Source organism: Sinocyclocheilus grahami, unplaced genomic scaffold, assembly GCF_001515645.1.
Source record: "Sinocyclocheilus grahami isolate Dianchi unplaced genomic scaffold, SAMN03320097.WGS_v1.1 scaffold139.1, whole genome shotgun sequence".
Lineage (NCBI taxonomy): Eukaryota > Metazoa > Chordata > Actinopteri > Cypriniformes > Cyprinidae > Sinocyclocheilus > Sinocyclocheilus grahami.
Window position 1 is genome coordinate 1229855 of NW_015505318.1, and position 20496 is coordinate 1250350.

The 20496-nt window shown below is 34.7% G+C and overlaps 2 protein-coding genes across 2 annotated transcripts in view; both read left to right on the forward strand.

Annotated features, from left to right (window-relative positions):
* LOC107591271 (CTD small phosphatase-like protein) overlaps nt 1-5922 on the forward strand; it is a 53500-nt gene extending 47578 nt beyond the window's left edge. Inside the window, exons 5-7 of the mRNA XM_016280386.1 lie at nt 1217-1309; nt 2821-2856; nt 5767-5922. Coding sequence (XP_016135872.1) covers nt 1217-1309; nt 2821-2856; nt 5767-5922 — 285 coding nt within the window. The remainder of the gene's footprint in view (nt 1-1216; nt 1310-2820; nt 2857-5766) is intronic.
* A 2908-nt stretch (nt 5923-8830) lies between these two features.
* On the forward strand, nt 8831-20068 carry LOC107591254 (villin-1-like). Its single transcript, XM_016280368.1, has 19 exons — nt 8831-8925; nt 9032-9106; nt 9895-10088; nt 10173-10281; nt 11326-11436; nt 11532-11737; nt 12448-12526; nt 12621-12719; nt 12825-12978; nt 13099-13199; nt 13298-13435; nt 14542-14700; nt 14926-15105; nt 15967-16112; nt 16195-16339; nt 16660-16848; nt 17788-17847; nt 18003-18239; nt 18670-20068. The coding sequence occupies exons 1-19, from the start codon at nt 8857-8859 to the stop codon at nt 18781-18783; spliced, it is 2565 nt and encodes an 854-aa protein (XP_016135854.1). The 5' UTR covers nt 8831-8856; the 3' UTR covers nt 18784-20068.
* The last annotated feature ends 428 nt before the right edge of the window (nt 20069-20496 follow it).

Consider the following 20496-nt stretch of genomic DNA (forward strand, 5'->3'; position numbering starts at 1 on the left):
GACTGAAAAGATGATGCACACTTTTAGAAAAAAGGGCTTTATAAAGGTAAAAATGCCCATAAAAGGTAATAAAAATCAATTTAACCTTATTGGAAAAGATTAATTTCTATCACTGCTGTGAACTGATTACCACACAGAATATGCAGAATATCAAAAACTTTAGGAGTCAGCTGACCATGATAGTCCTTAAGATATCAGCACAATAACACACTCAGCAAAATATTGTCTAATTATCATTATCGATAAAATCTCAGAAAATATTGAGATACATTTTTCACACCCCTAATATATTTAACGTTTTGTTTAGAAAAAAATTTAAATAAATATGAGAAGTGCCCCTTTTTCCACTTGAGCCCCTGCCCCTCAAAATATCTGTGCACGTCCCTGCTGACAACCACTTTAAAAATACAGATGGTAAAGATTAAAGACACATGATGAATCGCAATTCATCACAACTAGCTTGTTCACAAGCTGAGGTAAATACTAATTGGTGCATGATGTCATACAAAACAGCATCATTTTAACATGACATACAAATAAAATAAACAACATAAAATGTAACCAAAAAACCTAATGTTCATAATTCATAAGAAAAAGTTAAGACTTGTTCTTTTTCACTTCCCAAAATTCTTCACTGTTCTGTGCATTCTCTGCTGTATTAAGACATCAGCGGTAATGATATCTTACTATTTCCAACATGTGTCCTCTGAGGCTTTGTCTTTTCATCTCTTAAGAAGCAGTAATATGTGAGTGGCCCCAAAGGGTTCATGCTAAATCACAGTTGGAATCTGAACTCATTTCCTTTTTATCATTCTCCTCGAGTCATTGGGTACGATGTAGTCAACAGCACTCGCTCGAGGTAACGAACTTGAAGTAAACAAATGTCACCAGTTTGAACACAGCCCGAAAGAGTAAACACGCTTGAGGGGAGTCTGAAGTGTGTTGATTGTAAATCTGTGTGTGAGTCAGTATGGCTCATTTGTTGCTGGAAAACATCTGCGAAGTGGCTGGTACCTGGTTCAAGTAATCCAGGATAGGCTTTGTGGATCAGGGTTGGCCTGTTCTTGGTTACTTGCACTGGGTTGCAGCAACTGAACTACAAGTTGAAGACTGAAACTCTACAAAGAGGTTTGTTGAAAGTTCAAGTTCAGCATCTCTTCTGTCTGCAGAAATCAGAAGTGATTTCTTTCCATCAGTAATAGCTGTTTGTTTGAAGGTCTACGTACTGAAGAGGCCTCACGTGGATGAGTTTCTGCAGAAAATGGGCGAACTGTTTGAATGTGTTCTTTTTACAGCCAGCCTGGCTAAGGTAAGATTTCCTAAGCTTTCTTTAGACTGCATATAAACCATCTTTAGGACTAACAGCTTGTAATTTCTAGTCAGTATTTTTCAATATTTGGTCAATTAGTCAATATTTTACAGGCTCGATTTAGCAAAGGAAGTTCTTTTCAGTGAAAGTTGACATTAGCAATGTTAGCATTGTAATGTTCATGAGCCCAGTGATTTCACAAAGTTGAGAAAAGTTGAATGTTATGCAAATAAGTGATGGAGTGAAGTCAGTGGAGCTCCCAGGATCCATCTCCTGTGAGATACTCTCCGAGGAACTTTAATGTTGTTTAGAGCGATTTCGCTGTTCTGTGTGTTATTTTCTGGATTTTTGATTCGGTCTCTCACAGTTGAGGTGTACCTACGATGAAAATTACAGATCTCTCCATTCTTTGTAAGTGGGAAAACTTGAAAAATCGGCAGTGTATCAAATACTTATTTGCCCCACTGTATACCTATATATTTAAAAAATGATGTTTGGGAAACTGAGTCAGAAAGTTTGCAGCGAGTTTGGTTCATGCATTGATAATCGTTTATCTTGTTCACGAGATGATGTATTATCAACTACTGGTATTAATATAAAATGCTTTTCCTGCCAAACGTTCATTTACAGCAGCAAGAAAACTGCTTCCTTGTCAAAGTAGAATGACATCTTATTTTATTGCAAATTTATCCCAGTTTTTCAAAAGCTGGGGGGAATCAATCAGATTTAAATCCATAAACGAAAATCCATATATAAATCTATAAATCTATATGTTTTTTGGATTGGGTTTGAAAAAAAAGAATTTATTATTTATAAGTAATTTATAAATAATAAATGTATAAGTAATTTAAAATGTATTATTTCAGTTTTTTTCAGAGTTAGAGACATAAGTATTTATTTATTGTTTATTTACTTTATTTACTTATTACTTTATTATTTTTTTGGGCTGGAATTGTGTCAGATACATAAAGTGTATGTTATTTATTTATTAACACATTTAATTCATTAATTCATATTAAATTATTATGATTACGTTCAAAAATATTTATTCAAGTTATTATTTCATATTTTTGGGGGGCTGGATTTGAGTCAGATACGAAAAATATTTTTTTATTTATTTTATTTTTTATATATTTTAATTAATTTAAGTATTTTGAATTCCTTCATTTTAAATTTGTTTTGTTGTTGCAAGAATAGCATGCTTGAGTGCTACTGACACTCTGCTGCCAAACTGCTTTGCTGCAGTTTTGTAATTTATTTTTTGTAATATATATTTTTGCAATAAATATTAAATATTTTTTAAAAATTGCTAAATATTTTAAAATATATTTAATATCTATTAAATATACATATATGATATTCTTTTCTTTTCTTTCCTTTTTTTTTAGTTTTCATTTCAGGACAGAGATAAAATACTGATGTCTTCTATGCATAAATGCAGGCGGGGAAAGTTAGTCTGTCTGGTCATAGTGTGATTGTTGTATTGTTTCATCTCTATTTTGATCTTGCAGTATGCTGACCCTGTAGCAGACCTGTTGGACCGGTGGGTATTTTCACTCGCCGAACACACTGACTGAGTGCTTCAGAGTTTCACACTCCATCAAGCGATCAGTGCTTTTTTTTTTCAATTCATCTCAGTGGATGCGCAGCGCACCTGTATTTGACGCACCGTAAACTGTAGACCGTCTGTACTGTACTTGCCGTCACTTTGCTTTTTTCTCACACGCAAAGAGAGAGAGTACGAGAGAGTCTTACGTACCATGCAGAATTGACATGCTACATGTAAACAATATTCTTTGTTGTATTTTCCTGTCAAAATAAGTTCCTTTGGAATTCTTCAGCTTTTAAGAACTGCCGGGTTCTCCGGTAGTAGGCGGATCTAATGCGCAAAAGACAATCTCATTGGCTGGCGCTCACCTATTATTGTCCCTGTTTTGATTACAGCAAATCATTTCGAGCGAACGCATGCAACCTGATTAATATTCATGAATCCAGCAGCTCGTTAATCCTTACTGCGTTTTATATTGTTCTTATTAGTAGAATTCATAGTATTATTATCTTACCAGTATTATTGTTAGTTTTTCCCATTTTTTTTAAATTAGACCAAAAAAGCATCACCACCAGTCCTAAGTTTAGTTAAAATGACTAATATAATTTTTAATTATCATTTTATAATTTATGCATTTAGCAAGCGCTTTTATCCAAAGTGACTTACAGTGCATTCCGGTTACACATTTTTTACCAGTGTATGAGTTCCCTAATATGCATTCATATATGGTTACCAAGTTTTAATTCTTATACTAAAGTTCTATCATTGAATTATACTTGATTATCATATATTATAATGCTTGACTGACTGATATTAAGAGTGTACTTTCAGATATTTAAAAAGCTGTGCCATTTTACAAACACACACACACACATTTGTAAAATATAAATAAAATATACGTTATATACCAAAGGCTCTTTAAGAAAAGTCATGTCACTCGTCGGCCATCTTTGAAATGCCTCTCGGGCATGCAAGTGCAGCTCCTATCTCTTTGTATGGGGAAACATCAAATTCTCCAAAACTGTTCGCTAAGCTTACGATTAAATTTCATATTTGAAATCACCAAAGAAATCTGACAACAACTGTCATAAATGGTGTTTCTTTTGCTCAAATAGCGTTATAAAAAGCTTATTTTTCAGGCTAGATCAGCCAGTGCGCATGCGCCGTCCTAAGAGCACGTCTCAGAACGCCGACAGTTTCTATAGCAACCGGGACTTCTAAAGGCAGCTGCAGTGATGCGCTGACTTTACCGATTAGCGATTGGCTCTTTCATTCAGAAGGCGGGGCTTCCTGCGATTGAGCGGCCATATTGAGCGTTGCATTTTTCCCCATTCAAAACTATACGAGTGACATATCTTGGGTATTGTATAGTCTTTGTATATACATATCCATATTTATACTACGGGGAAGTTGAATGCTTGAATCTGATTGGCTGACGAACATTCTAAGGTGTGGTGAACGTAGTTCCAGGCAGCTCTTGACCGCATTACATGTCTGTATCACTTCGCCAAATGATTTCAGTTATTTCAAAAGTCTTTACAGTCTACAACAGCAAAAGAACCAAAACCCACAACGACACTGGTCAAACAAATAAATATAGTAAACAATAGGATAAAAACGACAGATCGTTTCCATGGTAAAAATTTGCTTCACGTTGTGTGTGTGTGTGTGTGTGTGTGTGTGTGTGTGCGCAGTGTGCACCGTGCACCCACGTCTGTATGTGTGCTGTACACACTGTTTTATGCAGTTAGTAAGCAAAATACTCTTAAATCCTAAAGGTTGCACATTATACAGTGATAAATGCAGGAAAATTTAATTCTTTATTGTACCACCAACATATTGCATTGGGCATGTGTTGCTTCATAAACACTGATTACCTAACCGGCTGCTAAATGACATTGGGACAAACATAATTAGTTTTGCCCAAACCCTGTTACCCTAACCAGTGTCATTGAGTTTCTTCGCATTAGAACTCAAATGCCTCAGAACTCACGTTGACTCAAATGAAAAAAACATATATTACATGACTACATAAATTCTAAGTTCATTATTATCTATAATTAATGCTGATATATTCATTATATTTAACCTATAGTAGATCATAGATTAAAGATGGATCTATAGACGGATAGAAAGAGACAAATGGACAGAGGTATAGACAGACATAGATGGATAGATGCTGTAGAATAGTAGATAGGTAGACATATTGTAGGTAGGTAGATGGATAGAAAGATTGATGGATAGACGTATAGAGAGGTGGAGAGACAGACAGGTAGATAGAGTAATAGATGTCTATATAGGTCAGTATGGATGAATGGATAGACAGATGTAGGTAGGTAGGTATGTAGTGGGTAGATAGACTACTATACTAGGTAGATATACTGATGGATGGATAGAAAGATGGATAGGTATGTGCAGGGTTAGATGTATACAGTAGATGTATAAATAGGTAGGTAGCTGGATAAATGGGTGGTTATAAAAGGTTAGACATAGAAAGAGACAGATGGATAGGTAGGTAGATAGAGTAATAGTTATATGACGTATAGACAGACAGACAGATGAAAAGATTTATAGATGACAGACATTTAGATGTATATAGACAGAAACTGTAGATGGATAGGCATACAGGTGCATACAATATAGATCTTGTTAATCAGTAAAACTGCTGTTATCACTCAGAAAATAAGTTTTTGTTCCTCGTTATAAATGCCTTTACACTTTTATTCTTGAAATGTTCTGCTTTTCTGCACACACAATACTTTGAGAGTTTGTTCGCCCACCTCTCTCCGTCTCCCTCAGAATGGCATTCTGGCCTGCAATTAAGGTGAAGCCTCTAAACCTAAATGAAGCACCATTTTGCCTCGTACTCCTCTTTATTTGTTAGTGGCTGATGGGCCGTTTGCCATAGGAAGCCTCTGATATCTGTCCAAGAGCCTCTCGCAGGGGATTCGTTCGCTCTTTCTCCCCATCTGCTGGAGTGGAAGAGATTAATCACCGTCTCCTCTCTCTGGCTCTCCTGAGTGTCTGTGTGGCGTTCCCGTCTGAAGCGTTCCTTGTGATCTGAGCGTGAAAGAGCTGAGATGCAGAGCCGATGTGTGAGGAATCCAGAGCACGAGTCTCTCTGACCTCCACCAACTTCAAACCAGCTGGTTTTATATAACTGAGAGAATATGTGATAATGAAGGAGATTCCTAATTATGAACTATCAGTTAGTGTTTACTCACTCTCGTGTTGTTCCAAACACATATGCCATTCTTTCTTCTGTGAAACACAAAATTAGAAAATATCAGTAATGGTCGCTTTTTTCATGTTAATGTGGACTGCTGCTTTTGAGCTTCAATAAGCATGCAAAAAGCTCCATAAAGTAGTCCATATGACTCATGCATTTCATTATTTAGGAATAATCTTCCCCTTCAGTGAGCTGTTAAAGCAACTGTAAGAAGTTTTTGTGTATTTTCGACTTTAGAGCCGAAAAAAAGAGTTACAGACAGATTAAATTCACTGTCGTAAATCTATCACTGTCCCAATTGCTGCCGTAAAGTAATCTGCCCTTTTCGTGGAATTTCGCACCCGCTCACCAAATTTACACACTTCCAGAAGAGACATATAGGGAAGTATGGGAAAGATGCAGAAGCCATTTGCCTTATTAGATGTCCATCAGAATTATTTTAGAAGTGATATTTCAAGGTAAAAATTAATGCAGCTTTAACTGCTGCAGCTGAATCGTTCACACCTGAATTATTGAATTGTGATTTATTGAAAAGATCCGACTACTGAGGAAAACTTAAGAGGACTCGGAATATATCCTAGAAGTCCTTGTGAATGTCACTTGTGAGTTACGTCCTCTTTTGTCATTCTGGACAGTCCCTACTGTACATTGTATTGAAGAGACTGGCCACTGACCAGGCTATTCTGTAAAACACATGGAGGAAAGTCATACAAGTTTGAAGCAACATGAGGAAGAGTATTGTGATATAATGTTTTAGCTGAATTATTATAAGTACTCCTTTTCTGATCTCAACCAGTTTCAAACAATTGGAGGTTGGTCAAGTGTATTAGCCTAATGTTTTTTTTAAATACGTCTTTTATTCTTATCAAGGCTGCATTTGTTTGATCAAAATACAGTAAAACCGTAATATTGAGAAATATTATTACAAAGTTTTCTATTTTAAAGTGCAATGTATTCCTGTGATGGCAAAGTTGAATTTCAGCAGTCATTAGCCTACTTCAGTGTTGAGTGTCTCATAACCCTTCAGAAATCATTCTGGTGTGCTGATTTGGTGTTTAAGAAACATTTGATTATTAAAACTTATTTAAACTATGACTTATCATGATTCATATACAGTCCTTGAAGGGTATGTTAGATAATCAAGTTTTACGTTATTATTATGACTTTTACTTATAACCACAAAACCCATATACAATTGTATATGAGATTCACATCTGATCTTGATTTATATTTTACTTCTTTGCAATACAAGCAAATTTGCTTAATGACTTGTTGATGGAAATTTCACTCAGTTGTATTCCAGATACAATATTATTTGGAGCAGAAATGTATGAATTTGTCGTAACGAATCAAAAGATCCTTCATCTTTAAACTCACACTGGGAAATATGAGACTAATCCATGTCATTGATTAGGATTTATGGAAAAGTCTGTGCTGACTATTGTTTAAAAAGCTTTGTCAATAGACAAGAAAACCAGTCATTCAGGACAGAAAGCACACAAAACTATTAAATATGAAGTGCTTGTACAGTAGATAGTGCTTTTTCTTTAGTAATGAGCTGTTTGTCAGAGAGCAATCATGAATGTTGTTAATGTAACACGATCATGTAAAAGATGAAATGCTATTGAGACTGGATCATATATACAGTATGATCACAGCTGTGCTTTAGTTTGTCTATTTTCTCACTATATACCATTTTCTGATTCCATATTTCTGTTTGTTTAGAGTGAGTAAGAATACTAGTAGATTTTTTTGCTACTAGATTTTTTTTAAATTTTGGATGCTGTCTTCTACATCCTGCTAAATTGTTCATGCTCCACCCTCAACACTAGATTTCAGTCAATATTCTCGCACCCCAGTTTCTTAGCAACAGCGGTGCTGTGATTATGAAAGGTCAGCGTTTCTTTTCACTGTTAGCATTGAGTTTTATGAGAGAGGACTGGTTGCTGATGTGTAGTAGTTGTTTGTTTGCACTATGCCACTTATTTGCAGGCTATTTGTCCTAATAAGATTCACAGCTTGTCTGAATCTGCATTTTAAATGTATTCTGAAGCAAAGTCGTTTGCAGGACATTTTGGCCATCGTATGACTCCAGAGTTGCAAAATATTTCCACATAATTTGTAATGTGAATAGTGACCTGTTTTAAATGAGTTTTGATGCACATTTCTGTTGCAAAGTAGTTTTTGTGTTTACTGAGCAGATTCTTGAAAGTGAAATCAATTTGTTACCATAGTACTGGCCAGCGCTGTTTAGTGGTACAGCTTCTCTAGAGGAAGCACAATTTCCACATATTCTCTTCATCATCATTTCATAAACCATCTGTTCTCTGTCACTCAGTGTTAGGAGTGATGAAGCAAGCACCTTTAAAAAAAAATCCCATTTTTGTACTCAAGATTTCTTACTGATATTTCACGTTTTGCAAAAATCTGTCACAACATTTAATTAAAAGCTAAAATGTGAAACTGTAGTGAAATACATTGTGTTATTATAATGTTTAGCATTTGTATTATGTTATATAGAATGTGTTCACAAATGTCACATTTACACATTTACATTATAGTCCAATGTTTTTTCTATATAAAGAAATAATTTCTTTATATTATACTTTATAATGCAAGCGTGAATTCAGGTCAAATTTAGATTCACAGTGTCAAAATGTGCTTCAGTATATCTGAAGTTTTATTGTCAGTTGTGATGCATTATGCTGTGGTTATGGTTTTTAATTCAGATAGTTTGAGCGTTGAGATTTCTTCTCAGAATACAGCAGAATGACGGAAGCCCAGGATGAGTTCAAAAACATCCAGCGAAAACCTGGTCTGCAGATCTGGACCATCAGTGTAAGAAATCACTGTTGTTTTCTCCAATTAGGCAAATATATAATATATATATATATATATTATAATATGTTATATTAATGTATTATTCTGTTTTATGTTTCTTCAGAAAATGAAAATGGTCCCTGTCCCAGAGCAAGCATATGGAAATTTTTTTGAAGGTGACTGCTACATTATTCTTAATGTAAGTAATCTGGTATTCAATCTTGTTCACATGATACTCTTTAGGTCATTTTAAAAAGTGCTTTTAGAAAGAATTGCTCCAGTATTTGAAGTGCTCCAGTTGACAATAAATGACTAGAATTTATGTCCTTTGGAACACAAAGGAAGTTAACATTATGGAAGCTTTAATGCTGCTCTTTTCCAATCATAATCAGTGGTGATTTTTTTTTCTGATTTATTAAAAATAGTGCTGTCAAACGATTAAATGCATCCAAAATAAAAGTTTTTGTTTACTCAATATATGTGTGTGTACTGTGTATATGTATTATGTATATATAAAGACACAGACATACAGTATATATTTTGAAAATATTTACATGTATATATATTTATATTCATATAATTTATATTATATATATATATATATAAATATATTTAATATATAAACATTACATATTTTTCTTAAATATATATATGTATGTGTGTATTTATATATAAATAATAAATATACACAGAACACACACATATATTATGTGAACAAAAACGTTTGTTTTGGATGCGATTAATCGTTTGACAGCACTAATTAAAAATATATTATAAAAAATTGATTTGTATTTTTTAATTATTATGAGATATTAATATAAATAAAAATAGATAATTATAAATAAAATAAATAGATTTTAATTAATATTAATAAATCTAAATTAATTTAAATTTATATATTTTTTTATCTCTATTCATATTCTATCATTTTGAAGTTATTAATACCTATGTTCTTAAGCACATGTATGAGCACATGTCTGTCTTCAGGTGAGCAACAGCGCCACACAATCCACTGACATCCACTACTGGATAGGCAACGCATCCTCTCAGGACGAGCAGGGAGCGGCAGCCGTCTATGTGACCCAACTGGATGGGTGTCTCGGCGGCAGTCCGGTTCAATACCGGGAGGTCCAGGGATGTGAATCAGCTAAATTCAAAAGCTACTTCAAGAATGGCCTCATGTGAGTGAAATAAAAAACATTTTGGCTTGCTTCTACCAATTCCATGACAGTATGATTATGTCTACACTTTCCTGTTTCCTATAGATATAAAAAAGGAGGTGTGGGATCAGGATTCACACATGTGGAGGCAAATGTGTACAACATTCAGCGCCTGCTCCACGTCAAAGGAACCAAACATGTGACTGCAAGAGAGGTGAACTGCTGCAGAAGACACATCGAATCACAATACTACAATAGTGAAGGCTCACTTCATGAATATTAAATAGTTGATACTTGCTTGGTAATCTTGCAGGAGCATACAATCACCAACCCTAATTAATATTAATGAGCCACACCTTCATAGTTGAATATGTTAATGGATGCGTTTTCAGTGAGAGCTGGAGATGTGTGACAGTGATAAAGGCAACTACTGTACATATTTTCGTGTGAGAAAAAAGCGTAATATTATTAGTATTATTATATTATAGAATTATAAAATAGTAATATTATAATATTTAAAAACAACATTATGTTTAAGAAATTAAATAATTGGCTTTTATATTGTTACTGTACTGAAGCTAAAGGCAATGATTAAAATTGACTTTCGATAAATATAAAATATAAATATAAAAAGGAAAAAATTCAGTTCATTTAAAATGTATTAGTTTATTTAATATATATACATATGTATATATATTGCTTAATTTATTATTAATAATTCAATAATTAATATTATAATTATAGTTGCCTAGATAATACAAAATTCTGTGCCACAATACTTTTTTTTGTATAAGACCCCAAATAGAAAACTCTTGTTTTCACAGAACACAGACAAACTTATGCTAGAGTTGGGTTATAAATGTGGTCAAAGCACATTAGAAGATTTGCTATCCAATTCACTTTGTGTGAACAGATATTTATATTGCAGGCGAAGGGCCAACATTATGAGGATCAGTAAATGAAGCTGTCAAACTGTAAATTATTCAATTTAATGTGCAAGAATGTCAAGAATCAAGAAGCAGTCTCTGCATCACTGCTGTCCTCATGTCCTCTGATGTTTCTCTATTACATGGCCTGGGTCCTTGAAAGAATCAGGAAGTTAAATATTGTACACCCCACAAATTATTCAGGACTACTGTCAAGAATGAACTGGACTTTTTCAGTAATGTCTGATTTCTTCCCAGCACTCTTTGGGAGAATTTCAGTGGGGCTTTGTGTGTGTGTGTGTGTGTGTGTGTGTGTTTGTGTGTGTCTGCAGGTGGAGGTTTCCTGGAGCAGTTTTAATCTAGGGGACATATTCCTGCTGGATTTGGGAAAAGTAATAATACAATGGAATGGTCCTCAAAGCAACAGACAAGAAAAATTAAAGGTAATTGAAGAAATGGGGGAAGATACAGTGCTGGATATAAAATAAAATGATGTATGGATTTCTATTGTGTTCCTGTCCTCTCCTGTCTTTCTTAGGCCGTTCTGCTTGCTCAGGACATCAGGGACCGGGAGCGTGGAGGCCGGGCTCAGATTGCTGTAATTGAGGGTGGGCAGGAGGAAGCCTTTCCTGAGCTGATGAAGATCATGATATCTGTTTTAGGTCAGAGGACTGGACACCTGAAAGAGCCAATCTCTGATGATAAACCAGACCAAAACCAGATCTCCGACGTCAAACTGTACCAGTATGAACACTTTAATCTGTTTGCCATTAAAAAGTCTTATTCAGGATGACATTGTCTATCTATCTATCTATCTGTCTATCTATCTGTCTGTCTGTCTGTCTGTCTGTCTGTCTGTCTGTCTGACTGTTTATCTATTTATCTGTCTGTCTGACTGACTGTTTATCTATCTGTCTGTCTGTCTAACTGTTTATCTATCTGTCTGTCTGTCTGTCTGTCTAACTGTTTATCTGTCTGTCTGTCTGTCTTGTCCGTCCGTCCGTCCGTCCGTCCGTCCGTCACCTTTTTTATTGCTCTATTGTTTTATTGCGCTATCTATCATTTTATCGTTGTGCCTGTCTGTCTTTCTTTGTCTATCGTTTTATCTTTTTCTGCCTGTCTATCATTCTAGCTATCATTCTGTTTTCATTTTATTTATTGTTTTATCATTGTATCGTCGTTCTATGTATTGTTTTATTATTTTGTCTGTCTAGTTCTGTCTAGAAGTTCTATCTATACAGGACTATCTATTGTTTTATTTTTATGTCTGTCTGTCTATCATACTATCTATTGTTATTTCGTTTGATCTTTTTATTATGTCTGTCTGTTTGTCTGTGCTATCTAGCTATCTCTCTCACTCTTTCATGATTATTTGATATTTCTAATATTGAAAACTGATCATTCAGAGCTAACATCTAATAAAATGTCCTTAATTAGCATTCTGTTATTCTCAGTGTGTCTGATGCCAGTGGTCAGCTGTTGGTACAGGAAGTGGCTACCAGTCCACTGACCCAGGATTTGCTGAGTTCCACTGTGAGAGACATGATGTCTACCAAAACACCCACAGTATCATTATATGATGCACAGCTATCTGTGGATTAATCTTTGATGTATGTTTTGTTTGCAGGATTGCTATATTTTAGATCAAGGTGGCAGCTCAGTAATGGTCTGGAAAGGAAAAGCAGCATCAGATGAAGAGAGACACTCAGCACTGAGTCGGGCGGTTGTAAGCATCTGTGTTTGCATAGTATTATTCTGCAAAGTAGTATATTTATTTAATATCACTTCTTTATTGTTTCATAATTGGTGCACACAAATATTCATCCCTCAGGGCTTTATAAAAGCGAAGAACTATCCATCCAACACGAAAGTGGAGGTTATGAGTGAAGGAGGTGAATCTGCCATGTTTAAACATTTCTTCAAGTCCTGGAAAGAAAAAGGTCAAGCTCAAGGACTGGGAAAGACGCACTCAGTAGGAAAGATAGGTGATTCATCATTCAGCATTATTTCTCACGTGAGGGTGTAGATGTTTCAGCATTGTCATGTTAGTATATGCATCATATTTGATTTTGTCAGATTGATTGTAAACACACCTGTTATTTCAGCTAAAGTGGATCAGGTGAAGTTTGACGTCATGGAGCTTCACGCTCAACCAAAGCTGGCTGCACAGGAGCGGATGGTGGACGACGCCTCAGGACATGTTCAGGTATAATAAAATAATATAATAATATAATAGCTGAACTCAAAAGTTTGGGATTGTTACCACACCACAACAGGCAAATGTCTGCTCTCTTTTGTGTTCAGGTTTGGCGCATTGAGAATCTTGAACTGAAGGAGGTAAACCCAAGCACATATGGACATTTCTATGGAGGAGACTGTTATCTAGTGTTGTACACCTACAACAGAGCCAACAAACCACAGTACATCCTCTACATGTGGCAGGTGAGGAGCATAACATGCATACTCTATCTCCAACACAATATACACTGAAATTAAGTTAATTCATGTCATAATGTGTGGAGAAAACATATAATAGTCTGCAGAGAATCACAGTTACAGATCCAGTGGCCCAAAATAACTACTTTAGGACCATACATTCACACAAATTAATTTAATTCTACTAGATAACAAAATATGAAAAAATTGTCAACCATAAACAAATAATGCTAGATATTTTCTAAAAGCTACCTTCCCTTCTAAGAGTTATTTTGCAGTGATTTTGAAGTTTGGATGTTCTCCACAAAAGGCTTTTTTTGTTTTGTTTTGTTTTGAGAAAATGGTTTGCTATAAAACTGTTTGTGCTCAATGTTGGGGAAAGTTACTTTTAAAAGTAATGCATTACAATATTGCATTACTCCATAAAAATTTAACTAATTGTGTTACTTAGTTACTTTTTATAGAATGTAATGCATTGTTACTTTTGCGTTACATTTTGTAACCTGGGCTGGGCTGGGCTTGCTTTGTTTTTTAATAACCAAAAAACAAAAATGATATTTTTGGCAACTGTAAAGGCCCTTTCACATCAAAAGTGAAATTGATAAGTAGAAGTCTCAGGCTAAAGGAAGTGCCTCAGCCTTTGCACCTCACTCCCAATTTCTCTCAGCACAGGAACAGCAGAGGTGCAAGTGAATAAATGAGAAATCAAAGTAACTTGGCGTTAGTAAATCAGATATTTCATTGTAAATTTAAATGTAATGCATTCATTTAATAGTTAATTGAAAAAAGTAATCTAAGTACATAACACGCGTTAGTTGTAATGCATTACCCCACACTGTTTGTGCTGTATTTATTTAAAATAAATGTCACTTTAATATTTGTTATATAATGACATTCATTTAAGTGTGACATAAGTGGAGCTACTGTATATAAAATACATTATATAGCTACAGTACAAAATAAACAATGCAGCATTTCTAATATCTGAACTCTACACAAATATTGTGTTGAAATATTAACATGTATTGAGCAGAAAAGCTATAAATACACAATATGTTACAATCTGGATGCACACATTGGAGATCCTGTGACATGAAGCATGTGTTCTCCAGGGTCGCCACGCTACACAGGATGAGGTGACGGCATGTGCTTATCAGGCGGTGAATTTGGATAACAAATACAATGGAGCCCCAACACAGGTCAGAGTGGTCATGGGAAAAGAGCCCAGACACTTCCTGGCCATCTTTAAGGGCAGACTCATCATTTTTGAGGTGATTGTGCTTTCATTCCTATGGAGCATATAACTCTAAATTGTAAATTATTTTATGATCTGAATTATTTACCACCTTCAGGTAACAAAATTGTTATTTATTTACTTACACTGCAAAAGAATATGTCAATATGATGTCTTGCTTCATTTGGAGTATTATATGAGCTTACTTTTTCTTTAAGTATGCTTAAGTTAGCTTTTCATTGACACGTTGATTGTTTCTTAGGGTGGGACCGGTAGACCGGGTGTTGTGAACCCTGATCCTGGTGCCAGACTCTTCCAGGTCAGAGGGACACATGAGATGAACACCAAAGCAACAGAGTTGCCCGCCCGAGCCGCCTCTCTCAACACCAATGACGTCTTTCTGCTCAAAACTCATCAGAATGTCTTCCTGTGGTATGGCAAGGCAAGTATAAGAATGAATGAATTAATTAAATATAATAATTAAATCTGAGAATCATAACATTATTGAAATAAATGCATATATAATTGGTTGAATTAAATAAATATAGACTAGAACTAAAATGTGTAACATTAAAATAAGCAAAACATAACAATTTGGCTAAAATGTGTTATAATAAATATTCACTACTGCTCAAAAGTTTGGAATATTTAAGATTTTTGCTTTTAAAAAGAAGTGTCTTATGATCATAAAGGCTGCAATTATTTGATCAAAAAGACCATACATATTTATAATGATATTATTATGAAATATGATTACAATTTAAAAGAATCTCATGTATTTATAAAGCTGAATTTTCAGCAATAATTACTCCAGTCTTCAGTGTGACATGATCCTTCAGAAATCATTCTAATATGCTATTTGGTGCTAAATTATTAATTATTATTGATGCTCATTGCTCAATTATTCTTAGCTTAAACCATTTTTGCTACTTTGCTAAAAATGTTTTTCAATGTATTTTTGATGAGTGAACAGTATTTATTTTACTTAATATTATACACTGTCATTTTTGATCAATTTAATGCATCTTTACTGTATAAAAGTGTTATTATTATTTATTTTTTTATCTGATGGCAAACATGGTAATGCATCATGTTGAAGAACTGTTTTCAACACTGATAATAATAAATGTTTCTTGAGCACCAAATCACTGAGCAAGTGAGCATAAGAGACTACTATAAAAAAAACGTAACATAACTATTCCAAACTTTTGACCAGTAATTTATTAATCATAAAAAATATACTTTGTTATATTTTTACATCTCTCTCTATCTCTTTCTATTTGTGTGTTTCTGTTTCTCACAGGGCTGCAGTGGAGACGAGAGGGAGATGGGAAAAGCCGTAGCTGATTTGCTTTCTGAGCTGGACAAGCAGATTGTGATGGAAGGACAGGAACCAGCTGCCTTCTGGGTGGCTTTGGGAGGGAAAGCTCCATACGCCAGTGACAAGAGGTACAACCATAAAAACAGATAAAGATGAGCTCATACTTCAAAAGTCAGTCATTTCCACTGACTTCCTCTGTGTCGCCACTAGACTGGAGAAAGAAGTGGCACTTCACGAACCTCGTCTGTTTGAATGCTCCAATCAGACGGGCCGATTCCTTATGACAGAAGTGGCTGACTTCACTCAGGATGACCTGGACGAGGATGATGTCATGCTTCTAGACACCTGGGAGGAGGTGGGCTGTGTGAAGTCATGCTGTCGGCTTCTTTTGCATGAGGCTGCGGTGAAATGCCGGTGTCGTTCTGGGTTATGCAAAATATGCAGAGAGAAATAGTGTCAAACAACAATTCTGCTGGTAGTTTTGCGTATTGAGTTACTCAAACCCAGGGGTTTTCAAACTGCGACCAAATAAATTACAAAGAGAAAGAAAAAGAGTGTGGGAGGGGTCCTTTGCAAAGAGGTCATCAAAATTGGGGGTTGGTGGCATTAAAAAGTTAGAAAGCTCCCACTCTTATATGTCAATCTCCTAAACCCCTCTTCTTCCTCCTCCCTCAGATTTTCCTTTGGATTGGCAACTCAGCCAACCAGTATGAGACTCAGGAGTCCTATAGCGGTGCAGTGGACTATCTTAAAACCCACCCAGCCGGACGGGACCCTGGGACACCCATCACCACTGTTAAACAAGGCTATGAGCCGCCCACCTTCACCGGCTGGTTTAATGCTTGGGATGCTCATAAGTGGAGCGTGAGTCCAGCAGGGGGCAGTAATGCGCAACAAATTCACTAACAAACTAACTGAATCTTGAGAAGTTCAGTCCACATAATCATTTGTTGATTCTCATCTAATAATACATCCTCAACATCAAAGCAAAATGGACCATTTTCCTGATCTTGTTTTGCATGATTCTTCATTGTGTTTTTCCCAAAAATATTTTTATTTATAAGTTTAAATGAGTATTATTTATTTATAAAAGTTTAAATATTTTATTCAATATTTAATTATTTATACGTTTAAATATTTATTTATTATGTATTTATAAGTTTAAATATTTATAAGTTTAAATGTCTTCTTTCTTTTAATTTTCTCTCAAAAACATAATAATACAGATTTTTTTCTAAAATATTGACAAAAATGTATGGAAGCTTGTTTTCTCCATGGGGTAAAAAAAAAGGTAATTGCAAGTTTTCTCTTACATTTCAGAATTTTTTTTCTCACAATTATAAATTTATATCTCAGAATTTAGATTTTTGTGTTGTAATTCTGAGATTTAAAATTAGAACTGTGCAAGATACAAAGTCAGAAATGTTAGTCTTAGTCTTCTTTCTCGTAAATTCAGAGTTTACACCTCACAACTCTGACTTTATTTTCTTTGAATTCTGACTTTTCATCTTGCAATACCTTTATTTTTTATCCTCTGGTGGAAACAAGCTTCCATAATAATTACCACAAAAAACGAGGTTGAACAAATGTATTTCATATTCAGACCACGCCCATTTTCCTCTGATGCAAAGAATCAGGTCCCTCCTACTTTTTTCTCATTGAATATTTAAATATTTCATATCATGAAAGTAAAGCTGGTTTCCAGTGCCATTTCATCCTGACTTTTTTTATGTCCACCATCACACCACATAATGAATTAATGTTACATGAGAGACACTTTTTCAGTTTCACTCTATATTCTAGGGAGGCCTTTCATATGAGGAGATGAAAAGCAAGCTGGGTGATATTTCGCAAATCACTGTGGTAAAAAGCTTTAACCATACTGATTAAATGCTTGTCCTGATTCATTTACATTGATCAATCTAAAGTGATCAAATTATCTAATTACATTTAGATGTCGATATGATCTACACACCTGTGTGCAAATCTAAACATGAAATCAACCTCATTTCCTGTAGAATCTCAACAACACAAACCTGAATAAGAAGACAGGAGGAGGTGGCGGGAGCTACAGCGCTCCTGGAGGTCCAAGAAATATAAAGTCTCATAATCAGAGGATGTCCTCCTCCATCTCCAATGCATATGTAGACCAGTCTCCCAGCAGAGCAAAGCCTTCTGGGATGCTTCATTCCGAGCAGCTAGTTGAAACTCCTCAACATCAGCTGCCTCAAGGAGTGGACCCTGAAAAACGAGAGGTGGGCACCGAGACCTTTAGTATGGAAGCCTCTTTCTGTGATGAAATCAAAAATAAAAAAGGCTGTTGTGACTCAATTTGTAGCTAATTTATAGCTCACAGTTCTGAATGCTTTTCTCACAATTCTGAATTATTAGTATTTTTACTTTTTATCTCATATCTGACTATTTTTCTCTCAATTGTGAGTTTATATTAAAGTCAGAATTGTGAGTTTATATCTCGCAATTCTGACTGTTTTTCTCAGAATTGTGAGATATTAACGCAGAATTGCAAGAATAAATATCACAATTGTGAGCTAAAAAGTTGCAAACTTTTTTTATGTTTTAATCCTGTGGAAGAAACAGGCTTCCTTCCATACTATTGAGTTGGTCTTAAAAAATCAGAGCTCGAAATATATTTTGAAGGTTATTATCTGGTCATCTTTATTTCAGGAATATTTGACTGATGCAGAATTTGAGAATCTCCTCGGCTGCACCCGTGACAATTTCCAGCGGCTGCCTAAATGGCGTCAGAACGACCTTAAAAAGAAGGCAGGGCTGTTTTGAGCTGGTTTTGCTATAATGAGATACAGTCTGATCTTCAGACCTGATTATTGTGCTTCATGTGTATTTTGGGCTAGAAGATGGTCACCTATAAAATGTTATCGATTTATTTATTCATCAAATAAATAAATGTTTCGACTCAAAAGCTGACATGACCTAATAGAAATGCTTTGTAAATATCTTACATACAGTAGAACATCAAATGTATCCCACCAAAATAACTATATCAGTCGCATACAGTAGAACATGACTTTTAGTGCTAATAAAAACACAATGTATGCCAAGAAATGTTTCTGAGAGGTTTAATTAAGTTTTAATGAATGCACTAGTTGAATGCCACAGCATTTTAGAGTCAGTAAAGCCAGTTCTTTCCTGTTAGGAGGATGTCAGAACAGGACATCAGAAACAGATGTTGTTATGGCTCAATATTGCTGAAGTAGAAGGTAACAGCCTGTGTAACAACTTTACTTTAAGGCACATTAGATAAGTTAAGAACAACATAAAAATAGAAATATTTCTACAAAAGGAGCAGATCAAAGCAGCAATACCTTATACCAACAACAGCAATGAATACAAAACAAACACCTTAAAAATAGAAAGCACCGCTACTGTTTGTAAATGTATAACTCTTCCTTTCTTTTACATCATACACTTTTGTAGTGCAACACTTTTACTGATAACTCAATGCACGCCTACTGTTCAGATTCTTATATAATGCGATTATTATTGATAGCTGAACATGTTTATCAGAAAATAATGGATAGCATGTACAGTATTGGTAATATGGGGTAAACGGTTCACTGTCCATCATTTGTTCATATAAAGAACAACTGAGCATAAGCCAACGTAAGTCACTGGAACTAGCAAATATCAAGCAATATTACTCCAGTTCAACTCCTCTCTCACAACACTGAACAAAAGGAGGGCATTGTTAAGATGAAATCTCCTGTTTAACCAAGATATAATTGTGACTAAGGTGAAGACTTCATGGGAATGTCTAGACAAAAACACTTTCACTGACAATCAGAAACTATATACAAACACTGTTTAAATACTCTGTTAATGTAAAAAGGCATCAGTGTAGTATATTTTTAAATATACATTTTTTAAGACATTAAAATAGAAAACTGTTAGGTAAAACATTCTCCAATAACAAATCTAAACTGATTTAGACAGGAATGACGATGGAATTCTTAAAATGGAGAGAGAACATGTGTTTTCTGAAAGTACTAGTGCTGCCAAATCGATTAATTGCGATTAATCACATCCGAAATAAAAGTTAGTGTTTATATAATATACGTGTGTACTGTGTATATTTATATGTATTTATAAATACACATATGTACATGTATATATTACGAAATAAATTACGCTTAATGGAAAGTAATGCGTTACGTTGCTTTTTGTCACCTGGGCTAGGCTTGCTTATTTGTTTATTAACAAGTGAATAAATTGGGAAACAAAGTAACTGGCGACTGGTGTTACTTACTTATTTAAAAAATATATTTTCTTGTAAATTTAAAAGTAATGCATTGCTTTACTAGTAACTTGAAAAAAAGTCATCTGATTATGTAACTTGCGTTACTTGTAATAAATTACCCCCACTTGTAAACACCAACTTTTATTTTGGATACGATTAATCGCAATTAATCGATTTGACAGCATTAGAAAGTACTACTCTAACTGGTAGCCAAAAAATCTTAAAATTTAAATTAA

Coding starts and splice junctions, on each gene's coding strand:
- LOC107591254 (XM_016280368.1), top strand. CDS start 8,857: ATGACGGAAGCCCAGGATGAGTTCAAAAACATCCAGCGAAAACCTGGT. Junction 13,436..14,541: donor ACATCCTCTACATGTGGCAG/GTGAGGAGCATA, acceptor TGTGTTCTCCAG/GGTCGCCACGCTACACAGGA. Junction 17,848..18,002: donor ATATTTCGCAAATCACTGTG/GTAAAAAGCTTT, acceptor CATTTCCTGTAG/AATCTCAACAACACAAACCT.